The sequence below is a fragment of the Erigeron canadensis genome, chromosome 4 (genome assembly GCF_010389155.1).
Source record: "Erigeron canadensis isolate Cc75 chromosome 4, C_canadensis_v1, whole genome shotgun sequence".
NCBI lineage: Eukaryota > Viridiplantae > Streptophyta > Magnoliopsida > Asterales > Asteraceae > Erigeron > Erigeron canadensis.
This window is the reverse complement of record NC_057764.1, coordinates 25,218,713-25,242,268: the sequence shown is the minus strand read 5'-3', so window position 1 is coordinate 25,242,268 and position 23,556 is coordinate 25,218,713. Positions and strand designations below refer to the sequence as shown.

Sequence of the window (23,556 nt, the reverse complement as noted above, 5' to 3'; positions counted from 1 at the left end):
AAAAATCAAATTTTCATTCGGTCCCTCTAACGTTGCTCGCATGTAGCCTTGGCTGCAGTTAAGCTCTTGTACTGCTAGCATTACGCATCATTTCCCCATCTTACAATATACTGAAAAATGTTATGAGGGTTTGTTATACCGTTTTTATGTCAGAAACGATTGATGATCAACTAAAAAGGCATGAACTTTCGATCTCTGATATCGCAGGATAACACCTTTCCTGGACTGACTTCATTTATATCATAGAAACAAGTTGGGGCTATTTGTCTCTAATGAATCTTTTTAAAGTTTATCTTCTCTAATCCCATAAAACTGAACAAAATTTTTAGATGTTAAATTATCAAGAAGAATAAACCTTGAGGTCCTTGCTGCTAAGCACTAAAAGGTTTGCGCTTTCAACAACACAAACTCATGACCGCGATCCAAAGGTATAATAGATTCATCATCAAATAGTTAAATTCTCTTGAAGTCCAAGAAATGACCCAACAATTTGACCTCCTACATCTGGAAACTCCTCGCTTCCCTCAAGAGATCTTACTCTGCCCATTCGATCAACCCGGACAGGATACTTCATGAGATGACCAGTCATCTCAGACTTTTCATTTGAAGCAAACTGTTCCCAGTTTGCTTCAGCCATTAATCTAACCTTTTTTACACACTCTATAGACTCTGGATGTGTGAACGTGTCGTCAACTGTCCCAAGATGCTCAGCCCACAAAGACATTCGATACCCATATACCTGGGCAAAAAACATTAGGTTAGCCAAAAGAAGATATATCATAAATATACTAAATTCTAAAGCGTTTGTTACTCATAGTTTCTTGCATCATTTTAAGAGAAAATACTGATACAAACATCAGAAATGTTTGTTACATTTTTAGGTTATTAGTTCCTCATATGATGTGATTCTAAGTTAAGCTCAAAAATATTAACAAAGAAAGTTATAAATAAATCAATGTGTATTGTGAATTTGAAAGTTAACAGTTGGAGTAATAAAAAGAATTACCTGTCCTCGAGGATCCATTTGTTTCCTTGCCCACGTATTATGAGGTTGGTAAGCTCCCATTGCAATCTCTGTGTCCCGAGTTCCCTCCATTGACCGTTGATTAATATTTGCAGATCCTATGATCACGTACTCATCATCCACTATCATGCCTTTTGAATGGACATAGATCATGAACCTTCCGCTCTTACGAGCGAGTGCCTAAAATTCAATAGTTAACAAACTTGTATAGTAGCATTGTGGACGATGAAGTCATAAGACTTATATACATGTACTTTTAGCGAAGTGTTTCATTATTCTAGGAGTAACATACTAAAGAAAGAAAGATTTTGCAGTTAATATTGCAAGAGATTTTTCTAAGATTTTTACAAAGAATAGTTATAGGTTTGACCTTAATTATGGTTTCCTATTGAAGCAAACAAATTAATACATTGATAGAGAACAGGGAGTTGACCTCGGGAGAATAGTCAAATAGCCAATCATCCTTTGAGCTCGTGTCTTCACGATTGCCAAGACAGAAAAAGTTCAGATAATCTTGCGGTGAGTATGCTTCCTCTAGCCCAGCATCCACCAAAGCATTGTAGATGATCTCATACATCATTTGCATTGTTTTGTTCTGCACAGTTAAAAGATGATGTTTAGACAATTAGACCACATACATAAGCACTCTGTAAACCTGAACATACATGTTGACTGAAAAAGTCAAATAGGGTAATTTTTAACAAACAAAGCAACAACATTAAGTCGTATCCTATTAGTCAAAGTGCCCTTCAAAATGTGGTATTTGATGGACTTAAATGGATAGCATCCACGATATACTAACGATGATAATGGTATATGTCTATAATGGGTACATGATAGGTACACAACATATGTTTTCCTCCGCGACATGTAATGAGGTTGATGTTTTTAGAGATAACAGGTTGTATACATATCCCCTCCCTATCTAATACGTCTATTATATGCTGAACTGTGACAAGTTGTCAACTTCACTGAGACATCAAAAATTGGAGATCATTAGTTTTAAGATGGGCAAATATCACAAAAAAAAAAAAAAAAGGGTACCTAGGATTTGAAAATGGACCAAGGTGGATACTTTTTTGTGCTATTTGCCCTTTTGAGATTTGCATTTGTTATAAAACCATTAATATTTTTCTGCATTTTATATACAACTTTGACCTTACATGTCAAACCTGACCCTCTTTTTTCCACCATAGAGGGGACTTATTAGTAAGGGGTTGTTCCTACAATTTTCCTGTAAGTAGCTTAGCATACGCTTAGAATTGGTCACTCGTATATATTACCAAATGAATGAATGATAAACTCTGATGATTCAAATTGAATCTAACAATTTCCTTTTTAGGATGTACAGAAATCAAAATGCAGATACTTTTCTGACACATCAAACTTTCCCATAGTATTGGCTACAAACTGAACTGAGATCAAATAACACAGGGACAACACTTCATATGTAAATACCTGCCAAAACAAAATTCTTTGTGTAGCAGAACCTGTCGGGACACCCTCTGGCCACATAGGGATTACGATATAAACAGCAAATCTTTCATATGCTTTGATCTTACTAGCAATTTTAAGTGCAATCTCCATTGGAATTAGATTATTGGCACCTAAGCATGACAACTCAAAAGTGTTAAAATATTGAAGCTCATATGAAACTCTTCATTGCTATAACTTTTTTGTTAAAAAAGAAACTTACCCAAATCCTTATAATTAGTCCAATTGTACGATGAACCAATAAAATATTGGTTTTCAATGTAAATGAAATGTTGTGCAGCACGAATAACCGTTACATATGCAGAATGTATGCTCATATCAATAAGCATATTCTTCGCACAAACCAAGTTCTGTTAATACGAAATTCTCGTTTAGTAAGCTAGAAGTAAACCATTCACATACATTTGCGTACAACTATTTGAAAATTAAGGAGATGCAACAAGCAAGTTACTGAACCGCCAAGTGAAGATAATGTACACGACATTATCAGATATAGATATTACCTTCAAAAGAAATTCATGGTTATATACACAACAATTCAGAAATGGAAGAAAGCTTGCTATTTCTTAGTTACCAAAAGTACGTTGAAAATGAGCATGTAATCTTACAAAAAGTTGGATTCAAAAGTTGTATTCGGTTAAAGTTTATGTCGTCGTTGTATATTTGTTTAATACCATGCATCTAGGAGTAACGGTCATCACCTTGGCTGTAGCTTCTATAGGATCCTTTGGGAAGCCTTTAACTGAGGTTGAATCAATTGAACGGAAAATCTGTAAAATATGAAATTAGTTGTCAAACCCATGATATCCTTGTCCAAAGGGGATATCATCTTTTAATTCCATTTAATCAATCTATATACCTGTACATGCCACCCTTCAGGGTCCTGATCACTAAGGCAAGGTTCATCATCAACAGTCAAAAACTCTGGCATATCGTCTATCTTTAATAAAGCGTCATCATATTTTGCCTTTGGCTTTCTGATGATGCTAAATTTTGAAGCCTTTATCCACCGCTCCTCAAAGTTTTGCAAAACATCGTATGCAGCTGGACCATCAATTTTACTATGCAGATCATGCCATGGTTCTCTTGGACAACCCGTAACATTACCCTGTTATATATAAAATAAAATATTAGTTATCTCAAAGAGATTATAATAATCCGACAAAAGACTTACGAATTATAAGCTACAAAGTAAGAATTAGACTTGAGACATCACCGTGAAAGTTGGATTGTGATAGTCCTCAGCATGTATTGTCTCTAGTGTTTTAAATATCGGGTGCTTTGGATTATCATATCTACCATTACATAGGTCAAGTCCCCCAACGAATGATACGATTTTTCTTCTACCATTTCCTGCATCAGCATCTACAATGACAGATTTCTGGTGGTGCGTATAGATAGTTCCAACTTCCTAAAGCCAAAAATAAAAGCGGACAACAAAACTTAAGGAAAAAAGCATATTTGAGAATACTTCATAGAGCAACACAAATTACTCAAAGTATAAGATATGCAAAGTTGATCATACTGGTATTTGTTTTTATAGATGTCAGAATAGCCAAACTTATGATAAGTTCTTCTATGTTGTGAAACTATTTGTAATAACATCATGTGGATCAGTTATATCATACCTGCTTCCTGGCCCAACTAAGTTTCTTCCCAGGTATGCGAGGGCAAAGCAACACTTGCACAGCAGAGTGCTTAAAAAAGCGCCGAGTCTCTTCATCATGGGTATCCATGAGTCCATCCTAAAACATTAATCTTTAAATCACATTAAATGACAGGTAAAACACATCATGCTGTCACAAGTCAGCTTGCAAACCCAAAAATACCAAAAAGGAATAGAAAGATAGTGGCCTCTGCAGGCCTTAGATTGAGAGCTGAAGTCCCTTTAGAGACGTTGATATGTCAGTTTGGTTTGTATATATGTACGTAACAAAATTTATATCATTAATCCTTTTAAAAACTTACCACTTGGTAGCCCATGATGTTTGTTGAAGTAGGATCATCCCAAACAAGAAGCAAAACTCTAACACCTTCCTGTGACTTGGTTTTTAGAAGATCTCCAAGTGTGCATTCTGGTGCGTTCTCTGACTCACGGACCAATTTCACTTTATGCCATACCGACCATCCAGTTATATAAACAAGATGCTGAGCATTTTCAATTGCATCAAATATGTCAATCCAACATGTACCATGAACATAATCCATGCCACCATCAAGCTCAGTACTTGGAAGGCTATTATGAGGTACATGTGCATCTTGATACAAAGTAACTCGGCCTCCTTTCCTTAATGGAAAATAAGTTCCAGGAATCCCAAAATATTCAGGACCAGCTCCAACTCCGTTATCATAAAAACTCAATTTTTCAACCGGAATGTATTGAATAGTAAGTCCTAAACACGACCCATGTTTTATAGTCTTCCCGTTTGTGTTCAACAACGGAAAAAATCCTTCTAATTTAGATCCATTATATATATCTTCAACTGGGATTGCCACAACACCTATAAGTTGAGATCCCAATTTATCGCTATCTTTCACCAAAAAATGAACTTCAGACGCATAATGCGCAACATGAACATTAAACTGTTGGTTCCAAACAGGACTTTCAGTATTTTTAACCACCCGAGTTTTTCCAATCACAGTGCTCGTTAGAGCAATAGATACATACGGATTACTTGAATTCTTATCTCTATAAAAAACTTCACCCATTGTTTTAGGAAACGTATCCATGTTTGGAAGCTCTGTTGCTTCATTAACACAAATACTTAAATTTCCATGTAACAATAATATTTTTAGAGACTTTTTACGACACCCAAATGGCAACACACATACTTGATTTTCTGGTGAGTTGACAAGTGTGTCCGGGTCTTGAGCAGACGAACATGGATCGTCCCAATCAATTAGTATTCCAGCTTGAGAACGATATTCGGTGCTTCTTAATAAAGTAGCGGTAGTAGTTTGTTGCTTATCCGACTCATTATCTGCACCAGGACTTTCTGAGAATTCGACGACGGGTGATGTTGATACTTCATTCTCAGACATATATGCAAATCACACGGTGATCAACCGGGCCTTGTTTATCGTATACTATGAAACAGTTATGTGTATATATATGTAACGATTGCAAAATTGTTATATTATTATACATTCAACAACATTGATGTATCGAAAATACATGTACATTGTATCTGATCATAAATTTAGATTTGTAACATCAAAAGTACCATTTACATCACTAATCATATTCAATCTTTAAATGCATACATTGCTATCATGATTTCTCCAACCAATAAGAACACATTATATATAAATTCTCTTCTGAATACAAAATATTTGGGACAGACCTTTGATTCCTTGAAAATGGAAAATGTTGATGAACAAAATGAGGTTGTGATTAGAATGCACATTTTTGTTTTACCTATTTTAAAGGATATATAAACAGCCAATAGATATTTTTTATAAAATTTGGTTTCGCTGGTCCATTGGATTGCTATTGAATGTTAAACTTTATCAAATTATCAAGTATGTTTTTAAAAGGAATTTTACAAAAAGTCCTCCAGTAAAGATTTGAGTCATGTAAAAGGGCAGAGTTTTATCCTAATTAAATATCGTGTCTTTGGGCGGTTTAGTTGGAGGTTTCTCCTGCTACTAGGTATTGAGGGTCAGGGGCTTTCTACCGTGAACCCAGTTAAGACAACGTAAGCTTGAACCTTGTTGCAAGAAAAAATATCAAGTATGTTTTTGTTTTTTTTTTAAAGACAAGCGAGGTTACAACTCTTGTACGTATTTTCATGGTCATATTGTTATCTATATCTAATTATCTATACTATCTTATAAATTATCTCATTTTTTCAAAAAATAACTTGATCTATTCAAATTACTCTTCTCTTTTATCCATTAGTTTGAATATCCTCAACTAATATACCTATAATACCCTTAATGAAATTATTTACAACATACATTTACTCACCTATTTTTCTCTCACCTCAAATCTCAACCACTAAATTTTTTTTTTCCACTCCTCCATAAATCACTTTATTACTCTAATTCATTCAAAATCTTTTATCTCAAAAACCGTAATCGATAAATTATAAAATGATATGGGTGTTCTTAAAAATTCATCGATCATCGATCAACTCTATGACCTATCATCCACTATGATTGATCACCTTTGATGACCTATCAACACTTTATAATTATTACCTCCACCATCTTATCGCCACATTGCGCATACATTTGGCTAGTAGTTACAAATATCTAGTGTACTTTTGTATTTTGTATAGGAATTGGAATGGTAATGGGTGATTCGGAAAGGGTAGTAGTATTCCCATATCCAAATGAACCTGAAAACTAAGACATTATGCCTATATCTATTATGTTAAGTTTGAGTATAAACTCTTTTACATCTTAATACTTTAATTTATAAAAAAATATGAGACTCAATAATTTATATATCCATCATACAATAAATGTTATAGTAAAAAATTAGTTCTTAGGGTTCTATACTCAAACTTAATTATCTAACAACCATATATTCATCTTTCTCGGTCATATTTCATACGTTTGTCCGCTATGAAAATTAAATGTAACACCCCACCGTCGGCGGAAACATGAGGTGTCATGAAAAGTACAATACGACATGGAATTACATAGATACCGCTAAATGAAATAGAATATAATAAATATATTCCCAAAAACATGAGTTCAAAGTCATAACAGTGCTAAAATAGCTTATTACAACCAAGTCCATAAAGAAATAATCCAAGGCGTGTAGCCTTAAAGTCTGACAATAAATAAAGGAGCACTAAACTTCGAAGTCCAAGCCTAGCATAGCAATCTTTATCCCTGATTAATCTGAGTACCTGAAAAGTAAACAAAAACGTGTCAACACAAAGGTTTTATGTCAAAAGTCTAGTAAAAAAAAGAAGTCTTTTGTCGAATCTCTTAAGTCTACACAAGTAATAGTTCAATATATAACAAGCAGAGTTACGCCATAATAAGTTCAAAAGTCTCAAGTCTCAAAGTCCGGCCTTACGGTACCTGCCTTAGTCCAATGTCTCAAAGTCTCAAGTCTCCAATGCACACAAAAAGCACGTCAAATAAGCACATCATAAAGCACAACATCAAACACATAATCATACACATACAACAAGACAGAAGCACGTCAAATGGCACAAGTAACTCTATACGCACAGGCTCAATATTGAACATAAACAGAAATCGACAAAACTGTTTAAAAAGAACAAGTATACTTTTCACCCCAAAACATGTAAAAAGAGGGGCTACGAAACTCACCTGAAAGCAGCACAAGTATAAGTACCCTATATCACCGAACAAGACCACGAACAGTCAAATACACCTGAAATAAGCTCACTATCTGTCCAAAAGTCCCAAAACTAACAGAAAATTAGAAGAAGATGAAGATTTTCGTGGTGGTTTATGGTGGTCGTGTGGTGGCCGGTGGTGGTTGGCCGAGATTAGAGAAGAAAGGGGATGGGGGCGGCTAGGAGAAAAGAGGGGAGGGGGAGAAAGAGGGAGAAGTGTGTGTGAGAGAGAGAAAATGAGAGGGTTAAGGGTGGGTAGTTAGGGTTTTGTTTGTTCCAAAAGTCCCCTAGCCCTAAGTTTCACTTTCATCTAAATTGGTTTGACCCGACAATTCAAGAAGACTCGTGACCCGTAAATACATTTTGTCGACATATTTAAATGTAACATTTCAATAGCTTTCTATTGGATATAAACATGTATATATTTGTTTATTAAATCTTTATTTGATTAAATTCAAAGTATTTCACTTAATTTGGCATTTACACAAGACAACTAGTATTTCTCCTATCCTCGAGTCCACGCACAATTTTTTTCTAAAGCCAAATGTTCATAATGCCCGAAAAAAAACATAAATCCACCTATTCCATCAATAAAGTCTTAGAGTCTAAAGACATACATAAACGAAACGAATAAAAAATGACCGGAAAGTGCTTCGAAAAATACGTTCAGATGACGGTTGTCACATCAAACCCGCTAACTTTTTAGTTGATGGGCCAACACACTTATAAGCCCATTCATCATACACCCAATGACAATTTCTATTTTCGAGTTGCACACTTTACTTCGATCATTTTCTAGTTTTTTTTCTACAATATGCATCTAGTTTCTGTCTTTAAAAAGCTCTAGTTCCACCCAATAAGCATTTGATTTAAGAGGTGTTTGGTAGGAGGGAATCATAGAGAATGGAAATGTAATAGAGAATGGAAATAGTGAGAAAGAGAATGAGTATTTGGAAAGAGAATGAATTCCGTTGTTCGGTACCCACAGAGAATGAATATATATATAAAATAAAATTTTAAATAATAATACATTTATTACATATAACATTTTCAAAAAAAAATTTTTTTTTTCCATTCTCGCCCATTCTCTACAATTTGTAGAGAATGGAGAGACGAAATTGATTCCCCTTTTCCATTTCCTTTATTCGTTGCAAACAAACAAGAGAAGTTTTTCTTATTCTCTTTCTCACATTTACATTCCATCATATGAAACACCCCTTAATAGTCATATCTGAATTCTGAACCCATACATCAAGGTCTCAAGTCATCACAAATACCAATCCATCAATTTTGATGGTTCATTAGAATAATTTTAATCAAAAACCTTTATAGAAAAAAAAATGAACCAAAGAGGACTTAGATGTAAATAAAATTGAAGGATGTAACACTAAATATAATATTTTGAAGTTAATATTTTGAAGTTAGATTGAATTATCCAATCTCATAATCCTTCTCTTTGCCTCAAGTATCCCTCCAGGGTCCAAACTTACAGAGGTTGATATTCTTTGCCCCGACAAACAGCTCGATCACATCAGAATCTTAGCTGACTACAAACATCCATAGCTAAAAAAAATGAACCAAGGAGGACTTAGATGTAAATAAAATTGAAGGATGTAACACTAAATATAATATTTTAAAGTTATATTGAAATATCCAATCTCATAATCCTTCATGTATAGTGCTTTCTTTTGCCTCAAGTATCCCTCCAAAGTCCAGACCTACAGAGATTGATATTCTTTACCCTGACAAGCAGCTTGATCACATCAAAATCTTAGCTGGTTACAAACATCCATAGCTAAAAAAAATAATAAAAAAAATAGCTACTAGCAATTTTAATTTTTATATACCTTACAATAGGCATTTAATAGAACATGATTGGTTATACGGTTATACCGCAATCAACTAAAATAATAAAGGGCCGTGCACATATGCTTGTCTAGTGGCTATTTATATATATTTCTTCAACTGAATAATATATAATTAGTCAAAGCATTACCAATATATAGAACACATGATCGGATGACAACTTTTTTATATATATTTACTAGCTAATAACTCGGGTTTTACCCGAGTTTATTAATGAATTTTTTTTTTTTATATTAAGTTAGGTCAATGTCTAAGAACTACGAGATAATTTAACCATACTCATAATCTCGAAATAGTATACTTTATATTTCGAATATATATAATTAACTTATCAACCCGCATAACATACGGATAATTTAAAAATCTATTATGATAAAACTACTTAGATGATAAAAAATTAAAAGACCATGTATAAAATATTAAGTTCTCAAAAGAAAACCGGGTTTATTAATGAATTTTTTTATAATATTAAGTTAGGTCAATGTCTAGAACTACGAGATAATTCAACCATACTCATAATCTTGAAATAGTATACTTTATATTTCAAATATATATAATTAACGGATAATTTAAAAATCTATTATGATAAAACTACTTAGATGATGAAAAATTAAAAGACCATGTATAAAATATTAAGTTCTCAAAAGAAAATAAAACATATTTTTCTATAGAAAAAGACATCATAAATAACAAAAATAAAAATGAAATAAACTTAAATAAAAAAAGTGGTTATAATATCATAAGAAATATAAACAAAAAAAAACAAAACTTTAAAAAGAATTTAGAGATGACAAGTAAGCTATTTATATAAAATGATGATTTTATAACAATTGTCTTTTATTTAATATATCTGGCCTAATTGATAATATTAAGACGAAAAGAGATGCTGATAATATTTTTGAAAATTGACATATAGTTGTTTAAAGAAAATAATAAATTGGATAATTGAACTTTAGTTTACATTGGATTTAGGTTAAAAATGAAATAAATCATAAATCAATTAAAAAATAATTTAAACTTTAAGTAGGATGATGTCATAAATAAAAAAATAAAAAATAAATAATTGATATAAATAAGTCTAATAATAACAAGTAATCATTATTTAAAAAATAATGTTGTCATAGAAATATTGTTTTATTTATATAAGAGAAAGAGAAGAGATTTAGTAGAGTAGCTAACAAAACAGGTAGTCATTGTGTCAACGTTTTTTGCATATAAATCTTACAAAAAAAGACGAACAAATAAGTATCTACAAGATATTGTCGTTTTCCTTTTTTATGAATTCTGGACTCTCCATGCCGACAACATATTTTGGTGATGTTACATATTGGGGCTGGTCAGAAAGAAAAAATAGAATAATATGGTAGAAATCTATTTCTTTAAAATGGAGACTAAAAAATTATAAATGAATTTTTACATTAACATTAATAAAAATCCTACCAGTAACAAAATAATGATATGTGAAAAAAATCATAATATTTTTTTATCTTTCTGAATCTTTCAAGCATCCAATGAAACTAGATACCAAAAGTGCCTCGAAAGACAAGTTATAAAAAGTTCTCCTGATGAAAGAAAAGTTTAAGTTGAATTAGTTTGTAGTTAAGTTCTAAATAATTAACTTTCGGGATAAATATGTAATGTTCTATAGTTAATTATTATAAATGTTGTCGGTATATACAATTATATATGTGGTGGCAAAATATATGTTTTCAAGAGTTAATGAGTTGTGAATAAAAGTTGTTTTTCGAGAAAAAAAAAAAAACCCATTAGTTACTTCTAGTTATGGTTTTTCGTTTATTCTCATTAATAATAATTCACAAAAGTTTACATGTAACCAGGTTTGTAACATTTTCCAGTTAACAACTTTCTTTTGAAAAATCTTACAACAGTTTTAATTATAAGTTCTACTAAATTAATCAAGTCAAAATACAATTTGTTGAATGTTGAAGCTGACAGTTGATATTCATGGGTATTTTTGAAGTCTTATGGGTATATCCTTGAAGTCTTGTCTTGACTTTGTATACGTGTAATCATTTAAAATATTTAATTATTTATCTTTTCGAAAAGTAATAAAAATAAATTTGATACTTGATATAAAATCAAAAGATGTTACATGTCGGTAAACAAAGACGAAGCAAGGGCGTCCACTATCATAATCATGACAAAATTGATGTGTTTTTAAAAGCATGTACGAGTACTTTTTATGCAAATATCGACATATATATGGAATCATATTTTTCAATAAAACAACAACAGCAATGCTCTTTTCCTCACATTTCATTATAAACGTTTTGACCCTCATGATCTACATGTTTTGCAAATGTTCTAATATTTTTTAGAGAAAAGATATAACTTAACTGACTCGTAATATCTTATAAGTTATAACATATGATTTAAACCAATTTCTTTGGGTTCCTTAAAAGTGACAAACGAAATCGCAACTCAAATTTGCAATCGCAACACGAATGTCAAAATTGCAACTTAGCAGTTCTAAGTCGTAATACAAAAGTCAAAATCGCGACATGCGTTTTGAAATTACAACTCGAAATCACAACTCATCAATGAAGAGTACGTATTGATTTCAAATTGAGTTGCAATTTATGATTTTGAGTTGCGTTTCAGTTTTGAGTTGCGATTTTTTATTTTTGAGTTGCGTTTTCAGTAAGTTGAGTTGAGACATTTACTAGAAAAAGTTCACTTTTAGATTGGAAAGAGACATCGAAATAAGATAGAGGAAGATATGGTCTCAATTAGGGGTGAGCAAAAACCGAACCGGAAAACCAAAAACCGAAAAAAACCGACAAAAACAAACCGAAAAAACCGAAAACCGAACGAAATCCATTAGTTTGGTTTTCGTTTTCTAAAAACCGAACGGATCGGTTCGGTTTTCGGTTTTATATGCCAAAAAACCGATCAAAATCGAACCGAATCGAACTAAATATATTTTAATTTATTTTATTTTTATATCATATTACATTTATATTTATTACTTATAATTTATAAATATGTTAATAATTTAATCTTTTTATCTTTTTATTGTACAAATCTATACAAATTGTATATTTTTAATAAAAACGTGCAGTAAAAATAATTCGTTTTATAAAAGTTATACAAATTTTAACACCTAAAATATATAATTACTTAATAAAAAGCTTCTCTGTATTTGAATTTTTATATCATAATTTTTTTTTAACAATTGAAAGTTAAATTAATAACATAATATTTAAAAAAAACTTAAAAAACAAAATTTATTAAAAAAATCGAAACCAATCCAAACCAAACAGGAAAACCGAGAAACCGAACCGAACAAAAACCAAATCCAATGGTTTTGGTTTTCTAAAAACCGAATGAATCGGTTTTGGTTTCGGTTTTAGGCAAAAACCGAACCAAACCGATCCATACTCACCCCTAGTCTCAATTGCGATGGATTTATAAGACATATTGTGAAGTTGTTTTTCTAAGTTCAAATAGTTAAAATAAACATGTTATTGTTGAATTAAGTCATACTTCTCATTATAGCTCACTAAGCTTTACATACTGGAGGTCTAATGTTCGAGATATGAGAAAGACATTTACAGAAGTTTCATAAATAAAGTCCTCTAGCGAAGCAGGTTTGAGTCATGCGGAGGGGGCAGAGTTATACTCCACTTAAATGTCGTGCATTCAGGTAGTTTAGTTGAAAGTTTCTCCTCCTACTATGTATTGAGGGTGAAGTGACTCTCTAGCGCGGAACCAATTAAGGCAACATAAGCTAGATTTTTGTTGCCAACAAATGATCCACACCTTTCAAAAAAATCTACAAAATATATTATATTATATATATATATATATTGCCGGTAAAGCAGAGAGAAAAAAATAAAGTTAACTTTTGATATGAGCCATTGAAATTAATAATTAAATAAATCTTATCCATGGAAATTGAAATTTATATATGGTAACCCTTTAATGTTATTTAATATATGTTTTTTAAATTATAGATATACTAATTACTGTATATTTTATCAAAACTCTCAAATGGCTACATTGCAGCCTTCCTTTGTTTATTCTATTAATTACATTTACGAAAAATAATTATAAAGAAGTGTATGTCACTTTAAAACTCTCAAATTAGTTTATAAGACCAAAAAAATTGAAATTATACAAAAATATTTTAAATATGAGAAAAAATTGAGTCTTTGTATCATTTAAACTTAAATAAGTATATCAAAATTAAGTTTGTTTGGTGGTTTATAAAAAGTATGAGTATATGTACACAACCACTATTGTTCATAAACTAATTTATTATACATTTACAAAATTTTAATAGACGTCATGTATATATATTTATATATATATATAAAATAAATATTTAGTAAAGCTATTTATCATATACATTTTTTAAATTATAATTAGTTTCATTTTTTAAAAAGTATTTTATTAATATATATATATATATATATATGGTGTTAAAAGGGTCTGGTTTAAGGTCTCGGGGTATCTTCTAAATATACTATGTGGGCCTCGGATGTGAGTTTTTCACAAGGTATTGGGTTTGAGTTGTGGGTCTCTCATCTGGGTATTTTCTACGAGGAGGGGGTTGGAGGTCTAACAGATCGCTGGTTAAAATTGTTTACAGCACGTTTGAATCAAAACTAACTTTATAAAAAAAAGGTCTAGTTTAAGTTAACGGGTAGAAATTACCTAACCCGACCTCCAGCTGATATCAAAATCGTGTTAAAAATATCAACCCAAACTTACCAACCTCTCAACCAACCCACCAGCCAGAAAAAAATCAGGTTGAAGGGTTGAAAAGTATGGACTCTTATATGAATTTTAACTTTTATGTTGAGCGATTAGATCAAATAATGATGTCATATACCTCATTTAACTTTTTTGGATCTAATTTAATTTTATTAAATCTAAGTTATTATTACTTCCTTATTTAAATTTGTAGACATTAATAATTAATGTTTTTAATGATATAATTATGGAAACTAATATTTTTAACGAGATCTCTAATAGATGATGTATCTATTTTTCAAAACTGTGGTTAAATAACACACAAATATATATGAGAAACAATGACTAAGGTTTGTTACAAAAGCGAACTTCATGCCTTAAAGCGAATTGTCTGGTCACTGTTAAGCAGAATCTAACTGACGACTAATGTAACTTCATGTTTTCTAGTGGATTAATTATTACCTGGTTAAATATTTGTCAACTTATGATATTATTAAAATTTATCATGTCATTAATTACATATGTTTCTTGCGTATTACGTGAGTATTTCTTGATTAAAATTATTGGGTAAAAAGTGTAAATTTGTGAAAAAAACCAAAAAGTGTAATTTAAATTTAAGGGAAAAACAAGAATGCAGCCAGAAGCAGGTTGTTTCTAAATTTTTCCCTCACAATCTCCCCCACCCTTGAAAATGGTAGAAGTATGCTGATGCTAGCAACATACTTGTTAATTCCTAAATTTAAAGGGGTATATATATATATATATATATATATTAGCTATTATTTTTGATTTCTTGATTAAAATTATTGGATAAAAAAAGTAAATTTGTGATGCAAAACCCAAAAGTGTAAATTAAATTTAAAGGGATATTTTTTTTGTTTAATCATAAGAAATATAAGTATTAATATTGTCATTTAAGAAAGATAAAATAATTAAATTTGATTTAATGACTTTAAATTAGAGTTATATTTGTAGATCTCCCTTTTAATTTAGGAAAATTCAAGGGTGGCATCCCTCTCACAAAGTCAAAAGCTAGCAAATATATGAGTGAACTTTTTTTTTTTTCTTTAAAAAAAAAGCAGCCATGCTTGCCAATTGACATCCCCTTTAGTATATGCGCCACTATTTATTTTCGCACGTAATCTTTTCAATTTATGGCCTGTATTGCTTAGCCTTCAATATTATTACTACCGACCATAAATATATATATCATCTATACTTTATATAGTCAAAACCAAAAATCCATACTACATATTCAATTCTATTCAATTCAATTATTATATATATAATCCTCAAAAAGTTCATTAATTTTTCTTCACACCCACAAAATCTTGGTTAAAAATCCAAATTTTACACTAAAAAATGGCAAAATCTAAAGATCTTGAAGCCCCATTACTTACTTCTTCATCAAATCAAGAAACACCCACAAATGAATGTTCAATTTCAATCGATACCCAGGTGTTGGATTTTGATGAAAACCCATATGGGTTTATTGGGTCAAATGGGCTTGAAATATTAGGGTCAACAACTTTGGATCCATTTAGAAACCATACACCTAAAGTTGAAGGGGTTTATGAGTGGCTTAAAGTGTTAATTTGTGTGCCTATAGCTTTACTTAGGCTTGTATTGTTTGGATTTTGTATGTTAATTGGTTATATTGCTACTAAATTTGCTTTAAATGGTTGGAAAGATAAGCAAAATCCAATGCCTAAATGGAGATGTAGAGTTATGTGGATCACTAGGTTGTGTACTAGAGGGATTCTTTTTTCATTTGGGTAAGTTTAATCTTAATCTTTTATGTTTTCTATTTTGTAAGATATATATATATATATATATATATATATATATATATATATATATATATATATATATATATATATATATATATATATGCATATGTTTGTTTGGGGCTGCGCCTAGGCGATCTCGAATACTGCTAGCTTAAGTATATTTGGTGATCTTTTATGTAACTTTTTTTGTAAGTAGGAAGCTTAGGAATTATTGTTGATGGCCTTAGAATCTTAGGTCAAGTTTTTAGGTGTTTGAGATTGCTTGATTGTGTTTTTGGGGGAGTTATCTGATTATGACGTTTGCAAAAAGTAAATAATTAGAAAATAGTTTGGGAAGCCATATGGAAAGTGATATCTGCATATTCATAGAGAGAAAACGCGATTATGAGAATCCGGTTGAGACCCATTTTTTTTTTTGAAAAACCTCGTTTTGTAAACGCAAAATCTGTTTTGCTAAAGCAATCTCAAACACCCCCTAAGATTGGTGATCCTGATTTTTGCTTTGATAATCAGTTTTTGAGTTTTTGAATTGAGGCAAACTGATTGTGGTTAGTTTGTTATTTATTTAACGCTTAACTAATCAGTTTTGAATAAGCAGCCTCATAGTTGTTTATTTAAACTGATTATCGACTATTAACATGCAAACTGTTATAGCCGATATATTGTTATGATTACTTTAAAAAGCATAAGCAGTGTCAAACACCTTCCATACATATGCTTTATACAATATCATAAACTACAATTTTCTCCATCTTTCGCAGCTACCATTGGATCAGGCGTAAGGGAAAACCTGCTCCAAGGGAGATTGCTCCTATACTTGTATCTAATCATGTATCATATATCGACCCAATATTCTTTTTCTACGAATTATTTCCGACAATTGTTGCATCCGAGTCCCATGATTCGATGCCATTTGTTGGTACTATTATTAGAGCCATGCAGGTAAATTGAGTTGATCTAATGTTTTTTTTTGTTGCTGTTGTGAATGGTGTTATCTTTGTTAAAAAGTTGTCTTTAAAATGTCTTTTTTCATTGTTTTATATATAGGTGATATATGTGAATCGGTTTTCACATCAATCACGGAAGCATGCTGTAAATGAGATAAAGGTAATGACCCATCAAATGAAAGGTACTATTTTTTTGAATTCAATATATATGTAAGTAATTTGATACAGAAATGTACTTTTAAGGATGTCAATACAGAGAAAAGCTGCTAGTGACAGATTTCCTCGGCTACTTTTATTTCCCGAGGGAACAACGACCAATGGAAGACTGCTAATTTCTTTCCAACATGGTGCATTTATACCTGGTTATCCTATACAACCAGTGGTGGTTCGCTATCCTCATGTACATTTTGATCAATCATGGTAAGTTCAGCAATCGATTAATAATCCTAGAGGTGACAGGTCAGAATGATCTTGGGTGAAAAGTGTAACTGTTTAGACATGTCAAAATGGCAACTTTTTAGACAGGTCAAAACTTGAAACAGGTCGGATCGATTTAGGTTGAACTGTAGACACTTGTATCGTCTTTTTTTGATAACTTGTGATAAAAATTAGTGATGTAAATTATATATACCTTAACTGTGTTATTAGGATTTTTATTTAAATGTCTGAAGAGAACGATTTTGGACTCTGTGTGCACCAATGGCACTCATGGTGTGACCTTCAATTTTTTTGACCCATTCTTCAGTTATCTTTATCCATTATTGTGATAAAAAACATAATCCATAATATCCCTTCCGTAAGTAAATCGGTCAAATCTCCCTCACTAGGAAGTCACATTACCCTCATTTTTAAATCCTGATATCATCTTTAATGGGTTCTTTTACGTGCTTGTAGGGGCCATATTGCTTTAGGGACACTCATGTTTAGAATGTTCACACAATTTCACAATTTCATGGAGGTAAGTTTGTTTAAACGCCTATTTCTGCTGTATTTGGGTTGATTAATGATGCCATCTGTTTAGTTCTTTCAAAAAGATTATAACAGTTTTTTAAAAACTGACCAGGTTGAATATCTTCCTGTTGTTTCACCCTCTGAAAATCATAAGGAAAATGCTGTTTGTTTCGCCGAGAAAGTGAGTTTATCTCTTTTGATACTTTAACATTAAATGTAAAACTAGTACTTGCTAATAATGAGTAATTTTCAATGTGGAAATGTAAAATAGAAATCATTATTCATCTTTGGCATTTTTGGTCACAAATAATGTCTTCTTTTGTCAAGAAATGTAGTGTTTTAATTTTCATGAAGGGCAACAAAAAAATGGTTTATTGTAACAACACTGGTACAAAAAATCGTGCACTCGTCTCTATTTAAGGACCATTGACCGTCCTATGGTTTTTGTTATGAAATTTGGCTTATAAATCTTTATTTAATACTCATATGGAATTATAAATGCAGACGGGTAGATCCATGGCCCGTGCTCTCAATGTTGTACAAACATCTCATTCCTTTGTTGACTACATGATTCTTTCAAAGGCAGCTGATTCTGGACAGGTATACATACTGCTTTGCCTGGTAGTTTTATTGTTAAGCTTGAAGTTGTGTCCTGATTGATGGAGGAATTTTAGTCTTAATATAGTTAGATTTATTTCTAATAAATAACTGTAGTAAATCACTGAGGTATGTGCTGACTCGCCAACCAGATATGTGAACTTAAACTTACAAAAATTGACGTACAATGTTTGATTTACATTTATGACTCAATGCTATTTTCAGAATTTGAAGTGCGCATATTGAAGAAAATTCACTTATGATAAAATTCATGCTAGAATCATAGGGCACCTTACTTCAATGCTCATTTCATCTATATAAGCAACATCGGCTGTTTAATATGTATGTCTTATAGATTTCCGAAGATTATCCAACAAATACAGTAGTAGTAATGTTCAGGTTTCATTTCATAGAACACAAAAAGAAGCGTAGTGAGAGGTTAAGTCTTTGTGCATTTTTTAATTCTATCACGATGTGTAAGACTGTTGTGTAGTCCATTCTAATGTATTACCACTGGTTACAAAGTAGCAACCTCTATTAATAAATTTCTACATGTGATTGCATAGACTTTGGTCATCACAATATTGACTTTGAAGTTTGACCTTTAAAATTTATCAAAAATTTCAGCAGTTTTTTTTAATTGCTCTATAGAAGTAAATGGGGTTGTTTGGTTTGTTTAAAGTCAACTTAAACCTTCTCCAAGTTTAGCATGCAACTAGAGGTGACACGACGGATGCCTCAGGTCGGGTGGGTAACAGGTCAATACGAATGCTTCTATTTTTTGCAGGTCAAAACAGATTGGGTCACGTTGGCTTATATCCCACATTTTTTCCCTTTTTGTTTAAGTTTTATAAATAAATCAAGTATGAACATATACACTGTACTTTTAAAATAATAATTATAGTTTTTTTTAATAGAATGGTTTGAGATTATGAGTTTGTTTGGCGCAAAGCCTATGGGAGCTTTACCTTATGCGTTTCAAGTTTTTTTTTAGTTTGTCCTTGATGTCATTGCTTCAGCTTCAACTGTATATCCAAAGTACAGCTATATAAACATAAACTCTTGATATGCCTACAAGCTCTAAAAAAGCTTAGATAGCCCCTTCATTCTTCGTATATTAGTAAAATCGGTTGGTTGCTATTGGACATGCGCCTCTTCACAAGGGTGAAGCTACAAGCTCCAGTTCTAACTAGTTTTGCCAAACATACCTATAAGCATTTGGACATGTTCTAGGCAACTTTTGACCAAATGGTCCTTTTGACCTATATCCTTTACAGTTCTCTTTTTATTATATATATTTATATATAATGATAATTAGTTATGCACTATGTCAGTTTTATGGACTTTTAATGCATCAAAATGATGATTTTAAGGTGTTCTCACTGTTCTTATTTTAAAACTGTTCTTATTTGATTGTCCCCCTATATATATATATATATATATATCTGTTTGCCAATTCTAATGTTATCAATGTTCCATTTTATTTGCAGGAAAATCCATCACTGTTTGTGGTTGAAATGGCAAAGATACAAGAAGTGAGCTCATATATTGAATTTTTTGTGCATCTTTTTATTGCTAAGTCAGGGTAGCAGTTTATAATAAGTAACTAGTGTTATCTTCTTTGTGTTACTTTTTATGGGACCCAAAACAACTATCGCTAATTGAAAATTACCATAAGTTCATGATATCAACAAATGTAATGCATATTTCAATCAAAATGTGAACCCTTTAGCAATCTATTTTTCATTTTTATTGTTTAGTTGAGATGAAATCTTGTTTTTCTTGTGTGCTCAGTTATACCATTTAAGCTCTTCGGATGCCTTGGACTTTTTGGATAGGTTTCTTGCGATGAATCCAGATCCAAGGTATGTTACCATTGTCTCAGTCATATATTGTTTTTGCTTATTTTGTTTGGTGGACTCATTTAGCTTCCTTTTGTCATGATGCAACGCCCTAACTTTTGTTATTCACAGCAAATATCTTCAAATGAATGAGATTTTAATTGTTTCATTGCACTTGATTAAATTATATGATAAGAAGAAAAATAAGCTGAAGTATTTTTGATGGCGTAGTTCTAAATTCTAATTACGTGTTAGTTGTTTTTTTTTAAAATAAACGTTAGTTAATTCGCCTAAAGTCACTTGCTGATGACTCTATTTCATACTTTAGGTGATGCAGACGGGTCCGGTTAGGACCTACCAGATATGACTGGGCTTGCAAGACAGGTCAGAGCCCATGTGGTGAGAATGCCCAGCCTCAAGTTTATCTTACTTGTAACAGGCTGGGCATTCTCACCACATGGGCTCTGACCTGTTTTGCAAGCCCAGCCATATCTGTTAGGTCCTAACCTGACCCGTCTGCATCATTAGGCTTCACCATTTTTTCTTTTTCAACTTTTTTAAATTTTGGCAAGTATAATGATTATTTTACAATGGAATTATAGAATATGATGATTTCTTATAGCACTATTTAATACTTTTATCTTTACAAAAACAATGCACACTGAATAATGCCTCATGATATCAATTCCTCATTCTGAACTATGTAACGTTCGACTATTAAGTTTTAACCCGGGAGTTTTGTTGTTATTGAATATAATTATTAGTCGGTCACATGGTTGGATGTTACTCCCTCTAAATATTCTCTTTGTAAAAAACTTAAATTTATTGGGGGTCAACCAAAGGCCCATTTTGACCCAGTACCCAACTTGTTCGCTCTATCAATCGGGTATTCTTCTCTAATTTGCACAATTATATTTCTAGAATCTATCAGAGCACAGGTACCCAATGAACTATAACAAAAATTTCAAATGCTATTTTTCCCTGCAGTGGAAATGTCAAATTTCAAGAATTTACAAGGGTATTAAGATTAAACCCTTGTGGTCTCTCTGAAAAGGTTTGTTTTATCTCTATATATTGTACTCCATCTACATAACTACTATCTTTTTCTTATTTGGCAACATTTTATGCTACAATTACTTACTGTTGTCATCTAACATTTTATGCTACAATTACTTACTGTTGTCATCTATACAAGTCTATCTGATTGGGCTTGATTATAAAGTTTTTCAAGGGCATTTTTGTTGTACTGTACAGTGTCTCATTTATTACATTAATCATAGATGGCTTATTAGAGTTATTATCTATTTTCACAGATGTTCGAGTTCATTGACATGGGCAGGAACGGAAAAATTACCTTTAAAGAGGTAACTATGTGTTAAAGTGTAATTTTGCAATTTATTTCAACATGTATTATCTTTCGGCACTCATCAGTTTTGATTCATGCAGTTTTTGGTAGCATCAGCTCATATACTTGCACAACCATTATTTCGGCGAGCTTGTGAAGTAGCCTTCACTGAAACTGACATAGATCAAGATAATTACATTTCCGAGCAAGAAGTAATCTTTTTTTTTCCTATAATTTTCTGTCATGGTTGTCAAATGTGTCAAATGGGATTTTTGACACATTTAATCACCAATGGGTCAAAACGGATTGATGGTCACCTAAAATGTACTTTTATTGCAAAAACTAAAAAAACTTGCCTGAGTTATTTAGTTCTAAAAATGAAACTATTCTTCAAATATTATTAAATCTTATAAGCATATGTAACACATTAGTTGGTAACAGAAAATGTAAAGAGTTTCAGTCCAATTCGACTGTACTTTTTTTTTAGTCTTGACACATTACACAACAATACCTGTGCTTGTTTAGACGAAACAACTTACCTGTTTTTTGAACTCAAATACCTGTTACAGAAGCCACTCTCCCAGCTCACTTTACCACTCTTATAATATGTTCTAACTTGTCCAATAATTTGCATCTTGAATTTTTCACAGCTTGGTGCTTCATTGGTTCCAGCCATGGGAAGCTTGAGTGGTAATGAAGTGAGTCTTCTTCCCTAGTCTTTTTAAATCTAAATTTATGCTCCTGAAAATATCTTGAGGTGAAAAGTATGTATTGTAGATACATGAGCTGTTCATTCTCTTTGACGGAGATAGCGATGGTCTAATCAGCAAAGCCGACTTTATAACCTGCTTAAGAAGAAACCCATTACTGATAGCACTTTTTTCTTCACATATTATCCAGAAAGATCTTAATTCAAATGCAGCGGCGGGTCTTTTAGAGGAAATGGTGTGATGAATATGAATTAAGGTGTTTTGTGATGTTGCCTTTGGCCATATAGATGTATTTTTGTTGGTTAAGGGGTTTATGTGCATAAATCTCTTATGTAAATTATGGGCATAATTTGCATTTACCTCATATAGAGAGGAACTTTAGATGATGCATTTATATGGAAGTTTTGTTATATACTTACAAATGTTAGATAAAGTTTTGTATGATACAATCATATAGATTAATTTGCATATTATAACCCAATACAGAATTTGAAATTATATTTATGGTACTGTATATTAAATGTCTTTTTTTTTTTTTTTTTTTTTTTTTTTTTTAATATATAACAAGTCTTTATGTTTGTAGCTTAGCTTTCGGGGGACGTTTAGGCATATGGTACTTGGTGAACGGTGTCTGGTGTAATCATCATTTGTCTTAAATCAATTTTTGATCAATTTCAAAGAAAGTAATGATTTTTGAAGATTATAATGGGTTAATAACTAATTTCATATGTGATATGTATGGTTAATATGAAATACGTGACGTGACATAAGCTGTTTGAACTAACTTTTAAAAATTATGTTTTGCATACCGGTTAATCATCTACATGCTATTGCTCCAAATTATCAACTACCAGCAATTGCTGCAAGCTAGTTTTATGGTACATATCTATAGTTTTTTATAAATCATCTATCATACATCTTAACTAGATTATAGTTATACACGACTGG

General features: G+C 31.6%; 2 protein-coding genes across 2 annotated transcripts; one reads left to right on the top strand and one right to left on the bottom strand.

Annotated features, from left to right (window-relative positions):
- Positions 1-445: 445 nt before the first annotated feature.
- Positions 446-5,560, bottom strand: LOC122597227 (phospholipase D beta 1-like). The gene is made up of 10 exons (XM_043769850.1): positions 4,487-5,560; positions 4,147-4,263; positions 3,735-3,929; positions 3,378-3,626; positions 3,220-3,288; positions 2,721-2,868; positions 2,483-2,631; positions 1,458-1,619; positions 1,007-1,204; positions 446-739 (listed from the first exon to the last, which is right to left on the bottom strand). The coding sequence occupies exons 1-10, from the start codon at positions 5,558-5,560 to the stop codon at positions 446-448; spliced, it is 2,655 nt and encodes an 884-aa protein (XP_043625785.1).
- Positions 5,561-15,671: 10,111 nt separating this feature from the next.
- On the top strand, positions 15,672-23,122 carry LOC122596032 (lysophospholipid acyltransferase LPEAT2-like). The gene is made up of 14 exons (XM_043768532.1): positions 15,672-16,202; positions 16,979-17,159; positions 17,265-17,324; positions 17,421-17,584; positions 18,059-18,122; positions 18,228-18,296; positions 18,620-18,715; positions 20,203-20,247; positions 20,507-20,577; positions 21,541-21,607; positions 21,867-21,917; positions 22,000-22,110; positions 22,549-22,596; positions 22,676-23,122. The coding sequence occupies exons 1-14, from the start codon at positions 15,790-15,792 to the stop codon at positions 22,847-22,849; spliced, it is 1,614 nt and encodes a 537-aa protein (XP_043624467.1). The 5' UTR covers positions 15,672-15,789; the 3' UTR covers positions 22,850-23,122.
- The last annotated feature ends 434 nt before the right edge of the window (positions 23,123-23,556 follow it).